The sequence below is a fragment of the Moschus berezovskii genome, chromosome 15 (assembly GCF_049115385.1).
Source record: "Moschus berezovskii isolate FMDL1 chromosome 15, NW_MosBer_1.0, whole genome shotgun sequence".
Taxonomy (NCBI): Eukaryota; Metazoa; Chordata; class Mammalia; order Artiodactyla; family Moschidae; genus Moschus; species Moschus berezovskii.
Genome location: NC_142474.1, coordinates 2,783,553 through 2,809,608, shown reverse-complemented (window position 1 = coordinate 2,809,608; position 26,056 = coordinate 2,783,553). Strand labels below are relative to the sequence as shown.

General features: G+C 46.0%; 1 protein-coding gene across 3 annotated transcripts in view; it reads left to right on the top strand.

Annotated features, from left to right (window-relative positions):
* TSHZ2 (teashirt zinc finger homeobox 2) overlaps positions 1-26,056 on the top strand; it is a 500,614-nt gene that overhangs the window by 277,817 nt on the left and 196,741 nt on the right. Inside the window, exon 2 of one of the 3 annotated variants that reach the window (XM_055393838.2) lies at positions 19,643-22,588. In XM_055393838.2, the coding sequence (XP_055249813.1) occupies positions 19,643-22,588 (2,946 nt within the window). Of the gene's footprint in view, positions 1-19,642; positions 25,486-26,056 lie in introns of those variants that run through there. The other 2 variants (XM_055393820.2, XM_055393813.2) reach the window with 2 other exon arrangements.

Genomic DNA, 26,056 nt, shown 5'->3' with positions numbered 1-26,056 from the left:
TCCGGGAGTTGGTGATGGACAGGGAGGCCTGGCGTGCTGTGATTCATGGGGTCGTGGAGAGTTGGACACGACTGAGAGACTGAACTGAACTGATGGGACCCAACACTATGATCTAAGTTGTGTGAATGTTGAGTTTTAAGACAGCTTTTTCTCTTTCCTCTTTCACTTTGATCAAGAGGCTCTTTAGTTTCTCTTCACTTTCTGCCATAAAGTGAAAGTGAAAGTCGCTCAGTGGTATCCGACTCTTTGAGATCCCATGGACTGTATAGTCCATGGAATTCTCTAGGCCAGAATACTGGAGTAGGTAGCCTTTCCCTTCTCCAGGGGATCTTCCCAACCCAGGGATTGAAACCAGGTCTCCTGCACTGCAGGCGGATTCTTTACCAGCTGAGCCACCAGGGAAGTCCAAAGGATGGTGCCATCTGCATATCTGAGGTTTTTGATATTTCTCTAACAATCCTGATTCCGCATCAAGATTTTCTCTTACATCTTGAATCTTGATGAAGCTTGTGCTTCATCCCGCCCAGATTATTTGCTGTTCAGTTCAGTTCAGTTCAGTTCAGTCGCTCAGTCGTGTCCGACTCTCCGCGACCCCATGAATCACAGCACGCCAGGCCTCCCTGTCCATCACCAACTCCCGGAGTTCACTCAAACTCATGTCCACAGAGTCGGTGATGCCATCCAGCCATCTCATTCTCCGTCGTCCCCTTCTCCTCCCGCCCCCAACCTTTCCCAGCATCAGAGTCTTTTCCAGTGAGTCAACTCGTCGCATGAGGTGGCCAAAGTATTTCAGTTTCAGCTTTAGCATCAGTCCCTCCAATGAACATCCAGGATTGATCTCCTTTAGAATAGTGTTGTTTTATTTGTTATGAATTTAACAAGTGTTTTTAACTGGGCTGGTATTTTTAGTGTGGTTTTGTTGGGTTACATTCTGGATACCTACTTGCTTAGTTCTGAACTTGTCTACCCTAATCTTATTTTTGCTTTAAGCGCTATCATTTTAATGCAAGGTTTTGTAGAATGCAAGATTTGTCAAGGAATGTATATCATTATAGCAGAGACACACACCTGGGCCATACACACCAGAACAAAGCAGGACACAGTTGAAAACAGGCATACCATTTCACACCAGTCAGAATGGCTGCTATCCAAAAATCTACGTGCAATAAATGCTGGAGAGGGTGTGGAGAGAAGGGAACCCTCTTACACTGTTGGTGGGAATGCAAACTAGTACAGCCACTATGGAGAACCGTGTGGAGATTCCTCAGAAAACTGGAAATAGAACTGCCATATGATCCAGCAATCGCACTCCTGGGCATGCACACCGAGGAAACCAGAATTGAAAGAGACACATGTACTCCAATGTTCATTGCAGCACTGTTTATAATAGCCAGGACATGGAAGCAACCTAGATGTCCATCTGCAGACAAATGGATAAGAAAGCTTTGGTACATATACACAATGGAGTATTTTTCAGCCATCAGAAAGAATACATTTGAATCATTTCTAATGAGGTGGATGAAATTGGAGCCTATTATACAGAGTGAAGTAAGCCAGAAAGAAAAACACCAATACAGTATACTAACGCATATATATGGAATTTAGAAAGATGGTAACCTTAACCTTGCATACGAGACAGCAAAAGAGACACAGGTGTGCAGAACAGTCTTTGGGACTCTGTGGGAGAGGGTGAGGGTGGGATGATTTGGGAGAATAGCATTGAAACATGTATATTATCATATGTGAAACGAATCACCAGTCCAGGTTCAATGCATGATACAGGATGCTCGGGGCTGGTGCACGGGGATGACCCAGAGGAAGGATATGGGGAGGAGGGAGGTGGGAGGGGGGTTCAAGAAGGGAAACACATGTCCACCCAGGGCAGATTCATGTCAATGTATGGCAAAACCAACCAATATAATATTGTAAAGTAATTAGCCTCCAATAAAAAAATAAAAAACAAATAAAGTGAGAAACAACTTTTCATTAAAAAAAAAAAATAGAAAACAGGCATAGACGTGAGTTTGAGCTGAAACTAACAGCCACAAGAGGGCAATGGCTCTGGAGACGCACGTGCTCAGTTCAAAGTCAGAATCTACTAACATCTGATATGTGACCTCAAGAAAGTCGTTTAATTTCTTGAAGCCTAAGATTCCTCTGTGTTTGGAAATGGAACTAATAGTGTCACCCCCATCAGTGGAGCATGAGGTTAAAATAAAACCATACATGTAAGGCACTTACTAACTGATAGCTATTAGAATTCGGTAATGGGCTTCCCTGGTGGCTCAGCCAGTAAAGAATTCCCCATGAATCACGGGAGACTTGGGTTCGATCCCTGGGTTGGGAAGATCCCCTGGAGAAGGTAACAGCTACCCACTCCAGTATTCTGGCCTGGAGAATTCCATGGATGGCATAGTCCACGGGGTTGCAAAGAGTCGGACACGACTGAGAGACTCTCATGAGAATACGGTACATACAGAAGCATTTTATAAGCAAACAGGTTTCTGATGAAGTGGTATAGGAAAAGTCATCTTCCCAACAAAATGAGGTCAGACGGAGGTCTCAAAATCAATGCTTCTATTTGATTTAAGCACAACAGTTTTTGTACATTTGGAGCCCGGCTTAACTCTGAATCACCCACAGCTGAGGGATGGGTGAACTCTCCAAACCCAAGTAGGAAGAAACTTGCACTCTGGCCTTCACTCCTTGACTGCCTACATCTGGACCACTGATCCAAACCCAGTTTATTTGTGCAGGCAAGACGATATTGAGGATGCATATAGGCCTCTGTGTGTATGTGTGTTTGTGTGTGTGTCTGGGTTCCTTTTCTCTACATATGAAAAATATAGCTGAGGCAAAGACAATGCTCCCACAGCTGGAAAAGATGAGATCATTTGTAAGTGGCTTGTTAAATCGCACATCATTTTCCTGATCAGCAGTAGCAAGCCTGCATTTTCAGGAGCTGACGCGATTTATCATGTTATTATATATTTAGGGGCTTTTGGAAAATGCTGTTATTTACTCAACCGACTGTGTATATAGACTATTTAAAGCAGATTTTTGACCCAGTAGACTGTACCAGCCCCATCTATCGTCTCAATGAGCATGTAGGGACTCTTAAATATGCAGATTATTGATACAATAGACTGTGAGAGCTGGAAGCGTACCCTAGACGGGTACATTCAAGTCACTGGGGGATGATACGTTTCTCAAAAGCACTTTCAAAGCAGACCCATACAAAGAGCCGGCTCTATGGAAAAATGTACATCTGGATGGAGGGGACTCTGATTTTGGAGGGAAATTCTCGGTTTCTAGAAATAGGATGCTCTCATTATTTTCTCTTTATGGTCTGCCCAAGTGTCTGTGAACATTGAAACTACCCTCTACTGAATGTCAGGCAATGCCACCAACATTCAGAGCTTCTTTTTTTCTACATGCAAAGAAACCATTCTGTTAGAGTTGCACAAATTCATCCTTGGATTCAAGGTTTGTGTTGTGCACCATCCATTAAACAGTAAGGGCTTGGTTTTCAAGCCACAAATATTCTCTCTGGCTAATTCAAGTCAAAAAAAGAAATTTGCTGGAAGACATATGGAGTGTCTCACTGAAAGGGGAGGAGCAAGTGGGCTTCTGAAGATCACCGGGACATAGTCAAAGAGCGATCTCTGCTTGATGCCATTGTCGAGAGCGATCCAATCCAACCATTTTCCATTCTTGCGTCCTGGGGTCAGAATTCATATTCCATGGATTCTGATTGGCCTAGCTGCGGTCATCTGCTCATACTAAACAACAAACAAACATGAAATGCCAAAAAGGGAAAGAAGAAAGTTCTCATGTTTTTGTTTTACCTCTCTGCTCTTTAGATAAAATGTCAGATATTTAAACACATGGATTATTCTTGTTGGAAAGCAGTCCACATGTGCTGGAGTCTCAGTAAATTAATATCCCAAAGACTAGACTCTGTGTCCTGCTGGCTTCTCCCCAACATGCCTGGGAGACAGCAGATTGATTCCTCCTGGACCTGCCAATGTTATTCTTACATGAGTTCCAAACTGATCATAAGCTTTAAAAAATAAAATCAGCCGTGCTACCTACTCTAACATGAAGGGGGGGAGATGATTTCAGCAAATAACTCACCTAAATTGTGAAAGCAGAGGGGGTGATTAAAGGACAAAGCACCCCCACCAGTAGGAAATGGATGACACTCTGACAAAAGCCTCAAGAACTTTCTTCTTAATTAATTGATTGATCAGTTGACTTTATTGGCTGCACTGGATTTTGTTGCTGCATGCAGACCTTCTCCAGCTGTGGAAGCAGGGGCTGCTCTTTATTGCGGTGCTTGGGCTTCTCATTGCAGTGGCTGCTTTTGTTGAAGAGCATGGGCTCTAGAGCACAGATTCGGTAGTTGTGGCACTCAGGTTTTGTTGCTGCGAGGCACATGGAATCTTCCAGGACCAGCGATCAAACCCGTGTCCCCTGCATTGGCAAAAGTGAAAGTCACACAGTTGTGTCCAGCTGTTTGTGATCCCATGGACTGTAACCTGCCCAACTCTTCTGTTCACGGAATTCTCCAGGCAAGGGAGTACTGGAGTGGGTTGTCATTTCCTTCTCCAGGGGATCTTCCCCACCCAGGGATAGAACCTGGGTCTCCTGCATTGCAGGCAGATTCTTTACCAGCTAAGCCACCAGGGAAGCCCAGGTGGATTCTTAAACCACTGGACCACAGGAAAGTCACTGTTGACAAGAACTTTTGACAATAGTTAAGTCAAGAAGTTTTCTTGGCACTGAGCCTGCAGCAATGAACAAGGCAAATAAGCTCCTGCATTTAAGAGCCTCATGTTCAAACTGGGGAGAAAGATTTCTCATGCTAGGTCTTCCAATTCTTGGCACTATTGCCATTTAAGATCATTAAGATCATTCTTTGTTGTGGAGGCTTTTCTGTGCACTCTGGGATGTTCAGCAGCAGCCCTGCCAACATCCCCAGGGAGCAAAATCACCCCAGCTGAGTCATCAAGAATAAGTTGGGTACCATTGATGAGAAGTGGTATGTGCCGGTATGTGTCTATAATTCAGTGTGTACTTGGGGGCTGGGCCCTTCCCCGGGAAAACGTTGTCTCTGCTGTTCTATATGAGGAGGGCATGGCAACCCACTCCAGTATTCTTGCCTGGAGAATCCCCATGGACAGAGGAGCCTGGCGGGCTACAGTCCATGGGGTCAAAGAGTTAGCCACGACTGAGTGACTAGGCATACAGTTGTTCTATATAAGCAAGATTCTGAGACTGCCTATTGCCTACTGGCTTTCTTTAGGCCTGAATCACCTAAATAATCCAATACTTGGATGTGATTGGCTTAGACAAATCAGGGCCCCACACAATCCTGGTGACTCCAATTCCACCCATATTTGATAGGTTAGGAGACAATCACACTGTCTACAGTAATATATCCTGGAACACTGATGATCTTTCCAGCAATGCCCAAGAAAACTTCATTTTTAAACGTTTATAAGTAACACTGGCTTCCCAAGTGGCACTAGTGGTAAAGCACACATTTGCCAGTGCAGGAGACACAGAGAGGCAGTGGGAATCCCTGGAGTAGGAAATGGCACCCCACGCCAGCGTTCTCGCATGGAAAATTCCAGGGCAGAGGAGCCTGGCGGGCTACAGTCCTCGGGGTCACAAAGAGTCGGATATAGCTGAGCAACTGAGCACACACACAAGTAACAGAAAATTAGCAAGGCCTGGAAAGGCAGCCAGTGAACTCTGAAACTCTGGAGACAATGGCTAATTCCCTTTATCATCTCCGAATAGTCAGTCAAAGGTCTTAGAGGCTGCATGTACGAAGATTCTTTGCTAATAATTCATCCTCCTCCAGGTCACAAAGCTCTGGTTCTGTTTGTTTGTTTTTCTCCAGGAAAAGAAGAATAATCCTTTACACTGAAAAGCAAATTAACTAACCAATTAGCCGAACACTGCCTTTTTGTTGTTAAGAAAAAACGCGCCTATATTATTGTTTTTAAGAGAATTCTGATTTTATAGAAGTGATTGGGCACTGCAGAAAACTAGCATTAGAAGACTTTAAAAGCAGAGGAAAATACATAAAACAGAAACAAAACGAAGGCCAGGGTGTCAAGGACGAGACGGCAGATGTATTATGAGCCATGTGTCCACAGTCCCCTCTGGAGAACATCAGATCCCAAAGCCTTTTGTCTTCAGTCCTTTTCCTCTCCTGGGACAATGACCAGTTTGGTACCATTGTCCAGGCAGGAAGAGTGCTGACATAGTGACCTTGAACCTTTTCTATTTACCCATCTCCTTTGTAGGCAGAGACAGAGGAAAGATACCAAGCCTTGACAAACCGGCCCTAACCTTCAATCAAAGGGTCAAATATCGTATATTGACACATATATATGGAATCTAGAGAGACAGTACTAACAGTCCTACGTGAAGGGCAGCAAAGGACACATGGACATAAAGAGCAGGCTTCTGGACACTGTGGGAGAAGGAGAGGGTGCGATGATTTGAGAGAACAGCCTTGAAACATACGCATTGTCATATGTAGAATAGACAGCCAGCCAGAGTGTGATGTCTGGTGAAGGGAACCCAGAGCCGGTGCCCCGACAACGAGGAGGGTTGGGGTGGGGAGGGAGGGGCCACGTGTCTGCCTGTGGCCGATTCACGCTGATGTACGGCAGAGGCCATCACAGTATTGTCATTATCCTCCAATTAATATAAATAAATAAGTTTTAAAGGGTCAGAAAACCTTGGAGAATTTTCCATTATATTATTCAAACTGTTGATTCAAAAAGATCAACTACCTCTGTATCTCCCGGCATTTGGGCCATTTCCAGGAACTGCTTCATCCAACTGTCCAGCAGGGTTTGGCCTCAGATCAGACTCACTGTTTTATATAAGTTGCCTCCTGTAAAAGCTAACCTAGTTAATTAAGTACCGAAATAGGTCAGGATTTATTTGACAGAGTTACTGGAGTTATTTAGAAATGCTGATCCTTTTCATCATAACTCTTTGTTTGTTTGTTTCTTGTACTATAAAAATGCTCAATCTGATAAGGGGATTTAAGTGAATCCAGAAGGAATGGATTGAGAATAATGCTAGGAGTCTGATGGATTGTTGCTTTGTGTTTTGTTTTTTTTTTTCAGTCACCACTTGAAAGGGTAAATACTAAAAACCCTGAGAAATCCAGCTTCAAAACGTGGCTCTCCACGATGACACCTTTGCTCTCGTAACGCTAGTGAGCGGGAACACACACAGAATGCTTCTGTTTCTGGGCATTCTGAACGCCCTTGGTTGCCTTGGCTCTCACGATCGGCTTTAAGGCTGGTCCTGTTATTTTCTCTGATTTACAGAAGAGAGAGGGGACCCGCAGAGTCTGTGGGTCTGCTGCAGCTGACAGTGTGCGCTGTGGTGGAGGGAGGACTTGAAGCGGGCAGGCTTCCCCAGACGTCTGCTCCTCAGCCCTGTGCTATGACAGCTTGGGGGGGGGACTGTCTGTGCTTTCTCTTCCTGTTCTCCCTAGTGTCCGCCCTCCCCAGAATGTTCTCCAGCGAGCACCTTGCTTCACTGCCAACCCTGACTCTATGGCACTTCGCGACTATTGACATCTGGGACTGAATATTTCTTTGCTGTGAGGAGCTGTCCTGTGGGGTGGGTGGCGGCGGGGTGGTTTAGCAGCATCCCTGACCTCTCTGCCCTCTAACCACCAGCTGTAACAACCAAAGATGTCTCCAGACCTTGTCTAAAGGCACAGATGTTCCCCCGGTTGAGAACCCTTGGGTTAAAGTGTGATGGTGACCCAGCTGGCTCTTAGGGCCACATGTTCTTCTATTTTTGCCATCGTTCAGTTGCTAAGTTGTGTCCAGCTCTTTGCAACCCCATGAACTACAGCCTGCCAGGCTTCCCTGTCCTTTGCTAACTCCCGAAGTTTGCTCAGATTCGTGTCTGTTTAGTCGGTGATGCTATCTAGCTATCTCACCCTCTGCTGCCCTCTTCTCTTCCTGCCTTCAATCTTTCCCAGCATCAGGGTCTTTTCCGGGGAGTTGGCTCTTCTCATCAGATGGAGCTTCAGTTGAAGTTTCTTCTATAGAAACCAGCTAATAAACTCATTCCCCTTGAACTGCAATGATGAGATAAGAGAATATCTATATTTTTACGGGGAATGTGTTCTTGATCTGCCTCATGTCAAATGAACAAAAGTCAAATGGAGGGGTTTAAGGCAACATAAGGCAGTGTGGAAACCCTACTTCACACCCAGGAATGAGAGAAATGGGAGGAAATTCTAAACACTGTGGTCCTCCTAGCCAGGCTGGTCACAGTGATCATACTGGTGGGGACTCCACCAGGAAAGAGAAGGGTTGAGCCATTAATCACAGAATTGAATACCAGGGCTAGGAACGCCTTGACTTGATCACTGCTCATAGACATGAAAGGTCTTTCCACCTTGGACTCCTGCGATTCTAGAGATAGCAAAGACTTTTCACCAGAGAAGCAAAGGCCAGATCGCTCGCTGACATTGCCAATTTAGCTTCTCTGAAGGGACAGTGAGCTTTCTTCTCTCTTTCTTAACGGGAAGTGGTCACAGCCATGAACTTAGCAAAAGAAACAGGTTAAAATTTGTCTGCTCTTGGCTAATGCAGTTAGACATTTTCGAGAAAAGGCAATGAGAAGTGGTCATTATCCATTATCTGCATGAAATATTTCAGAGAAAGGAACAGCATTTGCCAAAAAAAAGAAAAGATGTTTGACTTGAAGCCAGGCAAGAGGGAAACAGGATCACCTTCTAGCTCCGTGGGAAGGCTGCGCTAATGGTGTTATTTCAAGTAAAATGGGAATGCACATCTGAAAAAATACAGATGGCGCATCGGCTTCATGTAGTTTCTGAAGGTTGTTCTGGACAGTGATTTACTGTCCCTTTTCTTGGCAATAAAGCAACAAAACCCCTCCAAACTTTCCAGTCTTGGAAAAAACTATATAAGTGCTGTTGTTGTCACTGAGTCCCTCAGTCGTGTCCGACTCTCTGCAACCCCATGGATTGCAGCCCACCAGGCTCCTCTGTCCACAGGATTTCCCAGGCAAGAATACTGGAGTGCGTTTCCATTTCCTACTCCAGAGGATCTTCCTGACCCAGGGATCAAACCCACATCTCCTGCAAGTCTTCTACATGGCAGGCAGATTCTTTACCGCTGAGCCACCAGGGATACCCGTTTATATAGCCCTTTGTGGGGGGAAATGTATGGAGACTCAGTATGTACCTTTGGCTGAAAACACTTGATGTCACTTGAAAAGTCAAAGCCTAAAACTCTCAATTTGAAAGGAGAGTCTCAGTCCTATTGTGTAGTTTCTTTGTCTCTATTTCATTTCCCTTTACTTTATCCCCTGCTCCTGATTTATGCTCTTTTGGGGTGGGGATAATGCAGGGCTAATGCTTTCTAAGCTGGAACTATCAGAAATCTTATAAAGTGGCCCCCTTCTCACTCTTCTCCATGAATATTTTCTCACTCTGCTTTTTAAAATTGTCACCAGAACATTTCCCAATAATAACACAAGCCAAACTGAAATTCTAGGTAGCTGAATATAAAGTATTTTTTTAGGAGACCTTCTGCTTTGAGCATTAGTCACCTCTCTCACTGCAAAGCCCAAGGCCTCCAACAAAGACCTTTTTGCTCAAATGGTGGATTGCTTTATTTCTTGAAGATTGCAGACATTATCATTACGGGTAATGACCTAATAACTTGCCATTTGATGTTTGCACATCAGTTCTATGGAAGTTCCCAGCATACATACCACTGGCTCATTATATGAATGATTTAATATTAAGTAACAAACCCAAACTGGAGCAAACTCTTTTCTTATGTATGACACATGTAAGACCAGTTCATATCTAATGCAGATATCATCTAAAAGCTGTTGGTTTGGAACAGGATTTAGGGGCACCTGATGCAAAGAGCTGACTCATTGGAAAAGACCCTGATGCTGGGAAAGATTGAAGGCAAAAAGAGAAGAGGGTGGCAGAGGATGAGATGGTTGGATAGCATCACTGACTCAATGAGCACAAATTTCAGCAAACTCTGGGAGATAGTGAAGGACAGGGAAGTCTGGAGTACTGCAGTCCATGGGGCACAAGACTCGACTTAGTGACTGAACATCAACAAAAGCAACAACAACAAAGGATGCCAAAGTCAGCTGATTTCAGCTGTTTGTGGGTTTGGGTGGGTGGTTAGGAGGTACAGTGTTTATAAAGTGCCTACAAAAGGCCTGGGAGTCAGAAGGTATTCCTACAGCCTTGGTGTGTTGCGTACTTTGTCGTATGTGATATTCCTAACTAGCCTAGGAGGTAAATACTCTGTCTGTGCTGTCAAGTCTTTATGACCCTGTGGACTGGACTATAGCCCCCCAGGATTCTCTGTCCGTGGGATTTCCCGGACAAGAATACTGGAGTCAGTTGCCATTTCCTCCTCCAGGAGCTCTTCCCCACCCAGGGATCAAACTCTCATCTCTTGCTTCTACTGCGTTGGCAGGTGGATCCTTTACCACTGAGCCACCGGGAAGCCCCATAAACACTATTATTGTTCTTACTTTATGGATGAGGAGGCTGAGCCTCTGAAAGTTTCAGTAACTTTCCTGTGACCACATTTAAAGAGTAACTGGCAGATCTGAACTGAGCCCAGCCTCATCCCGTAACCAGTGGGCCATTCTATCTTCTCGTTAACTGATCAGTGTTTGAATTAGTGAATTTTATTTTTTTTTTCTCGCTGAGTTTTTCCCTGTGTTACTGGAAGCAGTTGTCTAAGCCACAGATATTTCCTCCTTTGGTCCCTAGAAAGAAGAGGTTGAAACTTTCAAAGCCGTATTCTCTTTCCAAAACCGGTACCCCCATAAACACAGGAACATACGCAGAGAGAAGTAGCTTGCCAATTATCTGGCTCCTAATTAACAGTTTCACAATTTACAGTAAGACTTCTCAAACTTTCTTGAACCTATGAATCCCCCAGGGATCTTGTTAAATGATTCTTATTCAATAGGCCTGAGAGTCTGCATTTCTAGCGAGTTCCCAAGTGATGCTGCAGCTCATCCAAGGACCATCTCTTGAGTAGCAAAGGTTTATGATACACTTTCTCTTCCATTTCCTCCCTTGTCCTAACAAAATGCTAAGAGATAGGCAGGCTTAGGATGGTTACTTCTATTTGGAATTGACAGAGAATCAAGGTCAAAGAGATGGTACAAGAAAGTACAGGAAGAGCAAGCCACATCTTCGAACTCTTTGCTTCCCCTGATTCCTTGGGTTTAGAGCTCGCAGACGAATGGGCCCTACACATATTTGGTTTCTTCCACATGGTTTGGCCAAACAAAATTTCAGACAACCCTGGACCCTGTGGTTGTATCTTGAGTAGCAGCTGTACTCTTTCAATGTGGCATGGACTTTCCAGTGACTCACAATGTCTCCATGTTGATCTAACTGATCAACAGCGCTCCTTACCTTTGCAACTCAGGACTGTCTTTCTCCCATCTGATCTACGCTGCCCATTTAAGTTACCTAACTTCCTCTAGTAATGCATGACCTTCTCATGACCTTTTCCTCCCCAAACCCATGCCCATCTTCTCTCCGTAGCTGAACTCTCTACTCTCCTGGGCCATTGGCGAGCCAATGTGATGGAAGTCCCCGTGCAATTTTACTAAAGTATGTGATTTGTGTTAGTGGCAAAATAACTATTTCTTGATAAAATGAGTAAACAGATGAACCACAAAAGGATGACAGAGCATCCACTTTCTCTGATTTAAACGAGCTTAGTCCTTTTTTGCTGGTGACCAAGAAGTGGAGAAAGTCACAGAGCATGATTTGGAAACAGCTTTACAGTCCAAAGAGCTGTGATGATGGCCCCAGAAAGTGCCTATAACTAGAGTCCAGTAAGTAAGTGGGCTGTTTCCTCATACAGACCCCACCTGATACATATCCACTGGGCATATAAAATGTTCCAATTAGCCAACATCTGCAGGAAATAATAAGAGAGATGTTCTTGTTTTGATGACCTTCAGAAAGCTCTCTATCCATCTCTATACAGCACTGCTGGGCCCAGGAGAAGCCTCCTGTCATCAAACCACTCCATCTTCAACATCCCTTTAAATGAAGAGCTGTATGTGTTCAGTCCTGACGTTCAGATGGAGGAAAGAACCAGCCCTGCTCCCAATCTGTGCACACAAGTCACGCTTATGTTAACGAGTTCTGTGTGGTATGGCAGGAATAAAAATCTATATGAAAACTGAATTGAAAATGTCTCTGTTTAGAAATATGCCTGCGCTTAGATTTCTCTGGGTGGGAGGGAGGCTGAGACTTGTGATATCTGGATTCTCTGTAAAGTTAGGTCTCTGTTCAGAAATGGTGTCAAGGATCCTGTAGCCCCATAGCCGACCACCTCCTGGGACACAAAGCAGATCGAGCCGCTCAGCACGGCCCTCACTCTGGGCCTAGTCCCCACTGAAAGGAGCTCAGTCTCCTTGAACAGTAAATCCTCCAGCTCTTTTACTCAGCCTGCCAACACGAGTGCCAATTAGTGCCAATAATAATATACATGTTAACAGGTTTCTAGACCACAGTCGCCAGAACACTGGAGGCTCGTGACAGGGAAGCCTCCCTGTGTCATCATTTCATGGACCAGCCGGGTCCATAGCCAGGAATTCTTGAGATTCCCTCATTTACGCCTGCCCCACGCACTGTGGAATCTTCTTGTGATTTTAAACTGTCATTTAGTGGGGTGGGTTGGCGAAAACGATCCTGTCACCACGGGGTATGTTTTTAAATGAGGTCTTGGTTGAATTCTAGTTTCATTTTAAAAAATCAACCTTCTTGAATTTTATAATCCTCTCAGGTTATAACTCTTCCACCTCTTCTGCCACTTTAAAAACTGTCAGTGCTTTTCCTGTAAACACTCTATTGTGGATTTTCAAGGCAACTACAAAAATGGATGCCTAGCAAGAGTCTTCTCTCTCACATCCTGCTACCCATGAATTATTTTGCACAATTTTATTTGAACAATTCTGACTACAGGTTTTTGGAACAACTGAGGTGGTATTTTTTTTTAATTGTTTCCCTTTTGTTTTTATTAACGTTTGATTTAAGAGGAAATGTCTAAAATTTAAGGATTTGTTTCTGAATTTCACCCATCTATTGATAGAGTAAAAAGTTTGCAGCTTGTATAGTGTATTTTTCTAATGACATCTCTCCCCTTTTTCAATCAAGAATTTGGGAGAAGACCAGGCTAATATTTGTGTAATATATATCATAGAACATATAATGAGTTTTATCTATGACAAAAACTACCCATACTTTCAAAGTTGTGTGACTCTTTTTTGAATCAAACTCTGCTCCCGATAAGTAGTTTTCAGTCTTGATGCTTATTTACAGTCTTCATACTTAAAAAGCTACAATCCACAGGTCAGGGATTTCTGGCAACAAGAGTGTAGGTGCCTGGGATGCTCTGAAAAGATGGTTTGTGGGGTCTCTCTGGTTTTATCATTGAGGAAAGTTGATCGAATGGCTGTAATTCACATCTGATCTAGATCGGGGTGTGGGGTGGGGAGATTTACCCATCACAGGCGCCAACTGCATTGCTGAGAAGTTGAGACAGAGATTGCGACCGGACTAATCCCTTTTCATTGTATGATCTATCTATTTGTTCATTCACTTAGATAACCTGTGGACATCTTTCAGTGCCAGAATATGATCTGAGTGCGGGGAGAAGCAAGGTCTCTGTCTCCAAGGAGACAGATATTCTATCTTTACATTTAGTGAGAAAACATAATTAATCAATAAACAAGCCCGCGAGATGATTTCAGAGTATGGTCAGTGCCATGGTGCTTTCAGTAAATAGGTTGATATGCTCTAGAATTAAACAAAGAAGGGGTGACTGGTCAGGGAGGACCTCTCCCAGAAGGGGCCGTTTGAGCTGAATTCTAAAGCATGAAAAGCTACCAACTTCCATAGAGGAAGAGCTTTCTAAGCAGAGAAACCTGCAATTGCAAAGAGTCACAGTCGAGGAGAGTTTGGCAGATGCAAGAAGGAGCACGTGGGTTGTTGTCCCGCAGGCACAGAGGGTGAGGCAAGAGTCCTGGGTGATACAGCGAAAAGGCAGCCGCCAGATCCTGCAAGTGCTCAGGCTCCAGGTGAAGGGTTGATTTTATTGTAATTTATTTATATGTGTGCAATGCAACAGAAAGACTTGCAGGAGTTAAAGCAGCCAGTTGCTTACTAATATCTTTAATAAGGAATATTCTAGCAGTTGTGTGTGTGTGTGTGTGTGTGTGTGTGTGAGATAGGGTGTGTCTGACTCCTTTGCAACCCCATGGACTGTCACCCACCAGGCTCCTCTATCCATGGGATTACCAGGCAAGAATACAATACTTGAGTGGGGAGCCATTTCCTTCTCCAGGGGAATCTTCCTGACCCCGGGATCAAAACTGCATCTCTTGAGTCTCATGCTTTGGTGTGCTAAGTCGCTTCCATCGTGTCCGACTCTGTGCGACTCTCTGGACTGTAGCCTGCCAGGCTCCTCTGTCCATGGGATTCTCCAGGCAAGAATACTAGGGTAGGTAGCCTTTCCCTTCTCCAGGGGATCTTCCCAACCCTGCATTGGCAGTGGATTCCCACTAGCGCCACCTGGGAAGCCCGTTCTAGCAGTTCTCTGGAAAACAGGCTGGAAGAAGTGGGAGCAGGAAGCCCACTTAGTCACCAGAAAGAAGAGTAGTGCCAGAGCAGTGAGAGCAGTGACCGAGGGGGTGGAGGGGAGTCCTCTTGGCCAGAGAATTTCTGGGCACGGAGCTGAGTGTGCTCATGAACTAGCTGTCCTGGCAATACGGCTGCTTCGAGTGGACACTGTCAGGCAGTGCTAAGGGATGAAATTAGACATTTGGGTTGGAGAGGGAGACGTTTGCCACCAGAAAGTTTGACCTTCAACCCAGAATCCACAAGGAGGCTCTGCAGAGGACACTTCTTTCTCTGTGGGCCTCGGCATCATTGTGATCATCATCTTAGCTAAATAAGTATTCATAGGAATAAACTTGCCGGGAATAAAGTCAACTAATCCACTTTACCAAGATTTACACATGATGCAATCTTATTAAACAAATCTCATCAATACAGAGAGAGACACTCGTTATGCACCCCAATCACCCACACTCTGCCTGTCTCCCTTCTCTCTCCTCTCAGCTGCCGACAGCAAACAGAGCCACTTAAGTGAACAGTCTTCAATGTATAATATTAAAATGTGTTTTGTAAAACTCCCTGGAACCCCTAGCCATTGTTCAAACACACTTACTCTGATAGATGCTTTGGCATTTTTTTTTATGAGGCTTTTCAATGTGTTACTTTATCGGGTGCATGAGATTGAGTCTGTTCTGCAGAAGAAAACAGACAAAAAGGGTCTCTCAGCACGAGTTACTCTTCTGTAAAGGTTATAGTAAACATGTCAATGCCTAATTAAGCAGAAAATTTTATCTGTATTGTGGGGGAGGCATTTGCTGTCTTCGACTTTTCTTCCGGGGAATCCATTTAGAAGGACATAGACTGTGACGTTGAGCTGGGCTGGAAAGCTCAGCTTCCAAATGTCAGCATTGACAAGGACACACACACACACACACACACTCACACACACACACACACACTCACACACACACTCACACACACACTCACACACACACACACTCACACACACACTCAACACACACACACACTCACACACACTCCTTTTCTCCTTGTGTGAAAGTGGCTATACTGGCCAGGCAGATTGTCTGTGGGGTGTGCATGTATGTGTGTGTGTGTACAAATGCCTGTCCCTGATTGCATGTATTTTTTCAGCACATACACAACGTAATATGAATTATTTCCCAACTTCCTATTAAGTGTCAGGCTTCTCTGGTGGCTCAGATGGTAAAGAATCCGCCTGCAATGCAGGAGACCCTGGTTCAATCCCTGGGTTGGGAAAATCCCCTAGAGAAGGGAATGGCAACCCCCTTCAGAATTCTTGCCTGGAGAATCCCATGGACAGAAGAGCCTGGTGGGCTACAGTCCACAGGGTTGCAGAGAGTCGGACACGATGGAGCGGCTAGTCAGGCCCTGGGCTGGGCGCTGAAAGGAGTGAGGTGAATAAAACCTGGCGGTCGCTGACCCTCAGTCATGAGCGGCAGCCCTCCCCTCCCTGCCCTCGGCGTCTTCACCAGCCCTGTGTGTGGGCGCTGACGTGTTTTGGTGATTCTTCCGCTCACAGCTGAGGTGACTATATGTCTTAACCTGGAACAGTCCTGGCCAATCTGTATCCTCCCAAAGTATGAGTAGCAAAGCCCTTTTAATTTTCAAAAGTGACTCTGCATTATGGGCAAAATTTGCCTGATTCTTTGGAGTATTTTGCTTGGCTCTGCAATTGATTTATTGATTTTGTGAAAAGACCTTCTCCTTCAGCTTAACGGTATGACTGTTTTTGCAAACATACAAACTATTCCAGAAGAAACAATGCAGTGAGAACGGGCTGGGGCTGTCTCATCCGGTTCTAGAGTTTTCTTGGGGCTATATGAGGGGCGGCAAACCCGTCTGCCAGTGCAGGAGACATAAGAGGCTGCGGTTCAGTCCCTGGGTCGGGAAGATCCCCTGGAGAGGGCACAGCAACCCACTCCAATATCCTTGCCTGGAGAAGCCCGTGGACAGAGGAGCCTGCCGGGCTACAGTCCATGGGGTCGCCCAGTCGGACACGACTGAAGGGACTCAGCCCACACACACAGCACAGGGTTTTCTTGCAGGTAGTGATCACTTATTAATGATTGTTTGTCTAGATTGAGAAGTTTTTTTTCCTTCAAATCAATTTATGGAACTAGAGACCAGCAATACCAGTTGAATGAAAAATCCACTTGCTAGGAAAGAAAAGCACAACACCAATAGGAACAAAAACAAATGAACACACCCATAAACCCAGTAGCGAGGCTGCGTTTTCACATTTCCTCTTGTCTTGTGATAAACCCTTAAAATCACGGCCTCTCGTCTCCATTATTCCCAGAATTCTCCCCTCGGAGGTGGTTATCTATTCAGACACATCTCAAGAAAATCTCTCTGCTTAACCTTTACCCTTTGGCTCTCTGCAAAGTTTTCTTATTCATTAGACTGGTAGTAAACAGAGAGTGGGGCCTGGGGGTAAAGACCATGGATCATCGCACGTGTACGGTGGATTCAGGCACGATCTTGCGACGCTGACTTTGTGGCCTTGGGAAAGTTTCTTAACATCAGAGCCTCAGTTTCTGCATCTGTGAAATGAAAATAATAATAGTTCCTACTTCATATGGATATTGATAAAAATGAAAGAATGTATGTAGAGAGAATACTTACTCAACAAATATTCTTCATCTTCAGTGAGGTCCATATACATACACGGAATACACGCACAATGAAATACTAGTAACCCATAAAAGAGAATGAAACATGGCCGTTTGCAGCAACATGGATGGACCCAGGGTTTATCATTCCAAGTGAAGTGAGTCAGACAGAGAAAAACAAATGCTAAATGATATCATTTATAGGTGGGATCTAAAAAACAATACAAATGAACTTATTTACAAAACAGAAACAGACTCACAGACATAGAAAACAAACTTATGGTTACCAAAGGGAAATCGAGAAAGGATGAATTAGAGGTACGGGATTAACATATACACACTCATACATATAAAACAGGTGACCAACAGGAGCCTACTGCACAGCACAGGGAATTATATTCAATATCTTGTAATAACCTAAGATGGAAAATAATCTAAAAAGATATATATATATATACATATAAATGCATATGACGGAATCATTTTGATGTACTCCAGAAACTAACACAATATTGTAAATCAACTACAGTTCAATAAAAAAAAAAAAACTAATTTTGGAAAATAAATAAATAAAAATCTGAAAAAAATATATTCTTCATGTTCAGTCTTTGGAGCCCTTGGAGTTCCTGGCTGCAGGCACTTTGTTTCTAGTAATACCCCTTCTCTCCTCTCTCCTCTCACAGGAGAGACCTCCCCTGCTTGATCACCCCTTTTTCAAGTATTACCACTGCTGAATGGAAATAGAACCACTGCACTGGGGACTCTCCCAAGTGACCCCTGCACTGAGAGGGGAGACAGAACCTCGTAGGGAAACGACTGCACTGATACCGAGCAGCCCGTGCAAATCTAAGACCAAATGTCTCTTGCTTTGGCACGACTTTGGCTGCATTTTATCCACGTGGCTCTGAAAAGGCCAGGTGAAGAAAATGAGTGCATGGGCACAAACAGTCACACTCCTCACCTCACTGATGGGTATCTGCCTATCAATTCCCTTTGCACCGGCTCTCTCGTGCCTTCATTTTCCCGATGCAATTACTGGTCCTAAATCCTTTCTGAGAAAGGAAAGCATGCATCCCCAATAGCATTTTGCATCCACAAATCAAACATATAATTGGCATCTCATGACGGGGACCCACAAATCACAGTGCATTTGAAATTACAGGCACAAGATCGAGAGGGCACTTTCAGCCTTGTCTGGAAAGGTCTTCATAAACCTGTTTGAGAATAATAGAATAGTTCCCAAATCTCCCTTTCTAACACCATTTGCTATTATTTCAAAATCATTATATTTGCTGAGCTTACATAATTTTTGAGCTATCAGTGGAAGACTTTATTTGATACTCCATAATCTCTCTTCCTGCTGTGCAACTCTCTGCAAATAAAGCCGTTGTACCCAAAGAGACACTGGCTCTCAAAAATATAATGGTTGTGCATCCAAATTACTTCTGAGCACTCAAAAATGATTTAAGATGACTGCATGCCAACAGGGTCAAGTGTCACAGTAAACCTTGCCACGAAGATGCCAAGGGTCATCTTTGTTTGCTTATGAGCCAATGTCCTTCTTGTAGAGATATGTCTTTGATAGAATCTGAATTTCAGTCCAGCTTTCTGAAAGGCATGCACGTGAGTTTGGAGACTGTCCCATCACTGGAGGATTAGCCCTTAAACATTGAAATGATAAACTTGGGATTCTAAGCATTTATAAAGAATGATTGTTGTCGTTCAGTCACTAAGTCTTTGCGACCCCGTGGACCGCAGCACGCCAGGCTTCTCTGTCCTTCACTGTCTCCCGGAGTTCACTCAAACTCATGTCCATTGAGTCAGGGATGCCATCCGACCTCCTCATCCTCTGTCGTCCCCTTCTCCTCCCGCCTTCAATCTTTCCCAGCATCAGGGTCTTTTCCAATGAGTCAGCTCTTTGCATCAGGTGGCCAAAGTATTGGATTTTCAGCTTCAGCATCAGTCCTTCCAATGAATATCCAGGGTTGATTTCCTTTAGGATAGACTGGTTGGATCTCCTTGCTGTCCAAGGGATCCTCAAGAGTCTTCTCCAACACCACAGTTCAAAAGATGACTCCCTCCAGTTTTCTTTTAAGAAGGCATTAGATGGCACAAAAGACATCATCTGGCTTTTTCCTTTATTCATTGCTCATTGCTCATAAAAGCGTCAATTCAATTGTTCATTCCGTGTGGGAGGCACTTGGTCTGAGCTGGGAAATGGGGGTGGAATATGTCACCTGCTACTGTTATTTCATGTCTTCTTCCTCTCCTCTCACAGGCTATGCCCAGGAGGAACAGCTGAAGGAAGAGGAGGAAATCAAAGAGGAAGAGGAGGAAGAGGAAGACAGTGGTTCGGGAGCTCAACCTCAGGGCAGCAATGACGCAGGGACAGACGAGGAGCTTGAAACGGGCCCCGAGCCAAAGGGCTGCTTCAGCTACCAGAACTCTCCAGGAAGCCACCTGTCCAACCAGGACGCCGAGAACGAGTCCCTGCTGAGCGATGCCAGCGATCAGGTGTCAGACATCAAGAGCGTGTGCAGCCGAGATGCCACAGATAAGAAAGCCAGCGTGCACCCCAAGCTTCCAAACGAAGCCCACAGCTGCATGGATAAGATGACCGCCGTCTACGCCAACATCTTGTCCGATTCCTACTGGTCGGGCCTGGGTCTTGGCTTCAAGCTGTCCAACAGCGAGAGGCGGAATTGTGACACCCGAAACGGCAGCAACAAGACGGATTTCGACTGGCACCAAGACGCTCTGTCCAAAAGCCTGCAGCAGAACTTGCCCTCGAGGTCTGTGTCAAAGCCCAGCCTCTTCAGCTCGGTCCAGCTGTACCGGCAGAGCAGCAAAATGTGTGGGGCTGTTTTCACCGGGGCCAGCAGGTTCCGTTGCAGGCAGTGCAGCGCTGCCTACGACACCCTGGTCGAGCTGACCGTGCACATGAATGAAACCGGCCACTACCAAGACGACAACCGCAAAAAGGACAAGCTCAGACCCACGAGCTACTCCAAGCCCCGGAAGAGGGCTTTCCAGGATATGGACAAGGAGGATGCTCAAAAGGTCCTGAAATGCATGTTTTGCGGTGATTCCTTCGATTCCCTCCAGGATTTGAGTGTCCACATGATCAAAACAAAACATTACCAAAAAGTGCCTTTGAAGGAGCCAGTCCCAACCATTTCATCAAAAATGGTCACTCCCGCCAAGAAACGCGTCTTTGACGTCAACCGGCCGTGCTCCCCGGATTCGACCACTGGGTCGTTTGCAGATTCATTTCCACCCCAGAAGAACGCCAGCCTCCAACTGCCCTGCAACAACCGCTATGGTTACCAAAATGGTGCCAGCTACACCTGGCAGTTCGAGGCCTGCAAGTCCCAAATCTTGAAGTGCATGGAGTGCGGGAGCTCCCACGACACTCTGCAGCAGCTCACCACCCACATGATGGTCACCGGCCACTTCCTCAAGGTCACCAGCTCCGCCTCCAAGAAAGGCAAGCAGCTGGTGCTGGACCCCCTGGCCGTGGAGAAGATGCAGTCATTGTCAGATGCCCCAAACAGTGATGCCCTGGCTCCCAAGCCATCAAGTAACTCCGCCTCTGACAGCGCAGCCTCCTCGACGGAGCTGAAGAAGGACAGCAGAAAGGAAAAGCCAGAGGAGATCAACAAGGACGAGAAAGTCATGCAAAGCGGGGACTACGAAGCCACTCTCCAGAAGCCCCCAGACCCCACAGTAAAGTACCAGTACCTGACGGAGGAGGACTTGGAAGATGGCGCGAAGGGTGGGGGGGACATTTTGAAGTCTTTGGAAAACACCGTCACCACCGCCATCAACAAAGCCCAGAATGGGGCTCCCAGCTGGAGCGCGTACCCCAGCATCCACGCAGCCTACCAGCTCTCGGACGGCACCAAGCCTTCCTTGCCCATGGGCTCCCAGGTCCTGCAGATCCGACCCAACCTCAGCAACAAGCTGAGGCCGATCGCACCCAAGTGGAAAGTGATGCCACTGGTGTCCGTGCCTGCACACCTGGCCCCCTACACGCAAGTGAAGAAGGAGCCGGAGGATAAAGAGGAGGCGGTGAGGGAGTGTGGGAAGGAGAGTCCCCGCGAGGAGGCACCCTCATTCAGCCATGGCGAGGGGCACGCTTTCCCCAAAAGCGAACCACCCACGGAGTCCAAAAAGGCTGAGCCGCGCCCCCCGAAGGAGGAGGAAAAGCTGAGAGCGGGCGCTGAGAAAGAGCAAGCCCAGGCTTTGGAGCCCGCGTCTCCGCTCAGCAACAGCTCCGCCCTCACCAACCCCGCCGCGGCCCTGCCGAGCATCAACCCGCTCAGCGCCCTGCAGTCCGTCCTGAACAATCACCTGGGCAAAGCCACGGAACCCTTGCGCGCGCCCTCCTGCTCCAGCCCAAGCTCAAGCACAATGTCCATGTTTCACAAGCCGAGCCTCAGCGTCATGGACAAGCCGGTCCTGAGTCCGCCCTCCACCAGGCCGGCCAGCGTGTCCAGACGCTATCTGTTCGAGAACAACGATCAGCCCATCGACCTGACCAAGTCCAAGAGCAAGAAGGCCGAGTCCGCGCAAGCACAGTCCTGCACGTCCCCGCCCCAGAAGCACGCCCTGTCCGACATCGCTGACATGGTCAAGATCCTCCCCAAGGCCACCACCCCGAAGCCCGCCGCCTCCCCCAGGGTCCCTCCCGTGAAGCTGGAGATGGATGTCAGGCGCTTCGAGGACGTGTCCAGTGAGGTCTCCACCTTGCATAAGAGGAAAGGCCGGCAGTCCAACTGGAACCCCCAGCATCTTCTGATCCTGCAGGCTCAGTTTGCCTCCAGCCTCTTCCAGACCTCCGAGGGCAAATACCTGCTGTCCGACCTGGGCCCACAAGAGCGGATGCAGATCTCAAAGTTTACGGGACTCTCGATGACCACCATCAGCCACTGGCTCGCCAACGTCAAGTACCAGCTTAGGAAAACGGGTGGGACCAAGTTCCTCAAAAACATGGACAAAGGACACCCTGTCTTTTACTGCAGTGACTGCGCCTCCCAGTTCAGAACCCCGTCGACCTACATCAGTCACCTAGAGTCCCACCTGGGTTTCCAAATGAAGGACATGACCCGCCTGGCCGTGGAGCAGCAAGGCAAACCGGAGCAGGAGATCTCCCGGCTGTCGTCGGCTCAGCGGTCGCCGGAAACTGTAGCTGGCGAAGAGGACACGGACTCTAAATTCAAGTGTAAGTTGTGCTGTCGGACATTTGTGAGCAAACATGCAGTAAAACTCCACCTAAGCAAAACGCACAGCAAGTCACCCGAACACCATTCCCAGTTTGTAACAGACGCGGATGAAGAATAGCTCTGCAGGTATGGGTTTGCTCCCAGGCGGTCGTGCCGGGGACTTTGTGAGGTGCTTCCAGAAGGGAGATGGTTCTATTTAGAGGCAGCTGACCTCTCCCTACCACGAGGGACTGTAGCCTACTGGAATAGACCAGAACATAAATAAGTCCTAACCATCCTCTCAATTTCTGCAGTTTAGCGTTGGGGAATAGAACAAATAGATTTAGACAGTCGGAGCTCACAGGTTACTGCTTCTTGATTCGTGATCTTAGTGACCCAGGGCCCGAGTCTCGAGGTCCCGTTAAGGTTCTGCCTCATTGTAATTAATGAGTACCGACTTCTCTTACACTCCCATTTCCCTACCTCCCCTTCCTACAGTCATGCTAATGACTTATAAAGTGATGAAAGTTTTTAAAAAGAAATAGCAAGAGAATAAAGATTGTGGAGTTCCTGGGGGCAGCCACTCGACAGAGACTTCTTAATCAACTCACGAATAGTTTAAAGCTGGCTTTATCATTATTAGTTATAATTAATGCTTTTGGCAGCTTATTTGCAGTGATTGCTACCTTCCACTGCCCACCCCCCTCCAATTTGTTTATTTCCTGTGCATTCGGTTTCCTGTGAAGGGCATGTGCCCTGTAGTCAGATGGTAGGAAAATCCTCTTCTCTGCAGGACACTCAGATGAAAAGAGAGGAAGCTTATTTTCTTCCCGGGTCTTTTGGTTGCTCTTAAGTTAAAGCTCGTATCAGAGTCCACCTTTAGCAAAGGTGGATGCAATGCATGGCTTGAGACTTTATTTTATATAAAGAAACAAATGGCACACTCATTGCCAATGCATGTGGGGTCCCACAGCTCCGAGATAATTTGCATCACGTATCGTCGACGTTCCATGCCTGGCAGAGTCAGCAGGGCCCAGGCGGTCTCTGTCCCCTTCAGGGAGGCAGACGGATTCAAGGTCAAATTCCTTGGCAGACTAGCTACACCAGCCATTTTCAAGCACTGGGCACAAACAAGGCGGAAAGCGCTTTGGTCGCCCTGTGTGCTTTCTCTCCTCCTTTTCTCTCTGCTCCAGCATGATGCCACCCCCATGCGCTAGCAACTCCCACACATCAGTTGGCCTGCGCTCTGGGCCACGACCCGAAACAAGACCCCACCTGACTTGAAACGCTGGCACTTGCCAACCCAGTTTATGGCATGCCAGGTTACAGATTAGTCTTTTTAGTTACATATGCAGTCAGATATGAATAGCTAATAATAGCATGCAGTTGACCCTTGAATAACTCAGGGGTTAGGGGCGTCAACCCTCTGCACAGCAGAAAATCCGTGTGTCACTGCTGGTCGGCCCTCCGCGTGGCAGTTCCTCCGTACCCCTGCTTCTCCTGTATCCGAGGTTCCACACCTGTGGATTCTACCAGCCCAGACTGTGTAGTACTGTAGTGTTTATTGATACTTTTGAAAAAACTCCACTTACAGGTGGCCTCATTAGGTTCAAACACATGCTGCTCAGGGTCAACGATATAAGCCCTCCCCACCTCCTGCTGTCAGAGCACTTGCTGTTAAACAGGAGATTTCAGATCAAGCCTTCAAGCGATGAGCAGGAGCAGAGTTGCAGGTGGGGCCGGGTGTGACTATGGTGTGGATGTGGGCTCACTTCACATCATACAGGAGGATTTACCCAACGTGAGGACGGTCAGAATGAAACAAGGGGCTGAAATCTGGAATTATCCTCTCAGTGAGATGACCTAAGAGCCTCTGATGGCTGGGGAACCCGTCCCACCATGCAGATGGCTCTCTGGGCCCAGATGATGACTTTGGTTTTGTTTGCATGTTTTTATCACGATAATTAAAGTGTGTTCCTGGCAGATTCCTCTCTTGCTTTCTAAGCATGGTTTGTTCCGCTCACGCTATATTGAAAGAAAAGCTGAAATACATCTATTGAATCTACATGTGAGCTTGGGGTTCCATGACACCTGTTTATTTGCTATACAGTGTTTTAAACTTTATGTAACTTGCTATTATGCTTTCCTGGTCCTTCAAAAAAAAAAAAAAAAGGTGGATACCCACGGAGCACACATAGAGAAATGTTTCCAGCCTCAGAGTGGCAGGTCCAACCCTGAGGAAAACAACAAATAGCTGTGTCTGCCTCTGCCTCAATAAAGACCAACTGTCTGCCTTCTCCATGTTAGGTCTGTAATCGTTTTTTAAAATTAATATCATAGTCAAAACATTACGATATGTAGATAGAGAATAAGGAGAAACAGAAAGCCTCAGTCAAAATCTGAAACGCACATAACTGTTCTAGGGAAGCCAAGGAAACCCAGTAACTGGGAAAGAGCTATACAAAGGGGCCTGATGCTCCTTAGTCACTCAGTCATGGCCAACTCAAAGGTACTTAAAAGTCTATTAAACACTCAGACAGGCTAGCTCTTGTCTCATCCTTCTGCGTCTGTACGGAATAAATATTTCTGATTTGGACCTTCAGAGCATCATATTGCAGAATTATCATTATATGAAAACAAAGCACCCTTCTTAGATAAACACCAGTGTGCTGTGATTCTGACAGAGGATTGCAGAAAAACAGGTTTGAGTGTTCGGGAATCATTCAGACTGTCTCTGCTGCGTGCACATCAACAACGGTGTGGGTGCTCGGCGTTCGCGTCGATACTAAGGATGCCCTGCAGCCCCCGCCGCCCCCGCAGCTCCCACAGCTGCACAGAGGCAGCTTTCTGGGGCTCTGGTCAGCTGCAAACGAACCCCTCCACCCTACAGCCCTCTTTGACAATATGCATGCAAAACCTTGCCCACTGCTCAGAATGGTGCTTATATGATACAAAATGATTACAGAATGAGATCACTGCTATCTGGAACTCTAATTTCAGTTAGGATGCCTGATCGCATGAGTTGCACAAAAATGACGTGTCATTTGGAGAGGGATGGTCAAGGTTTTATGAACATTTTGAGAGTTTTACAGTATCTATGTTCTATGCAAGATGGGAATTTTGACCTGAATTTTCTTTATTTTCTTAGCTAGGTCTCTTTTTTAAAAGATAAATCTTAAATTCTATAAAATTCTCTGCCAAATATTAAATGCAACTTTTCATGAGAAATTAATTAGAATATGTTTAATGTGCATCCCTAATTTAAGACATAAGTAATCCGAGATAATTTCAGTAGATATTTGTATATACCTTTGAAAACCACATGCTCTTGAAAATCAGAAATTAAACAAAGAGCAAATCAATGAGTCCAAGATGCATAAGGACTTGAAATTATAGTCATTACCGCAAGGCACAAGAGTGCACAAGTGTAGCATCACACCTAGCCTTGAAACTGATAGAGGGAAGGAATTCTGGTCCAATAAGCTGCC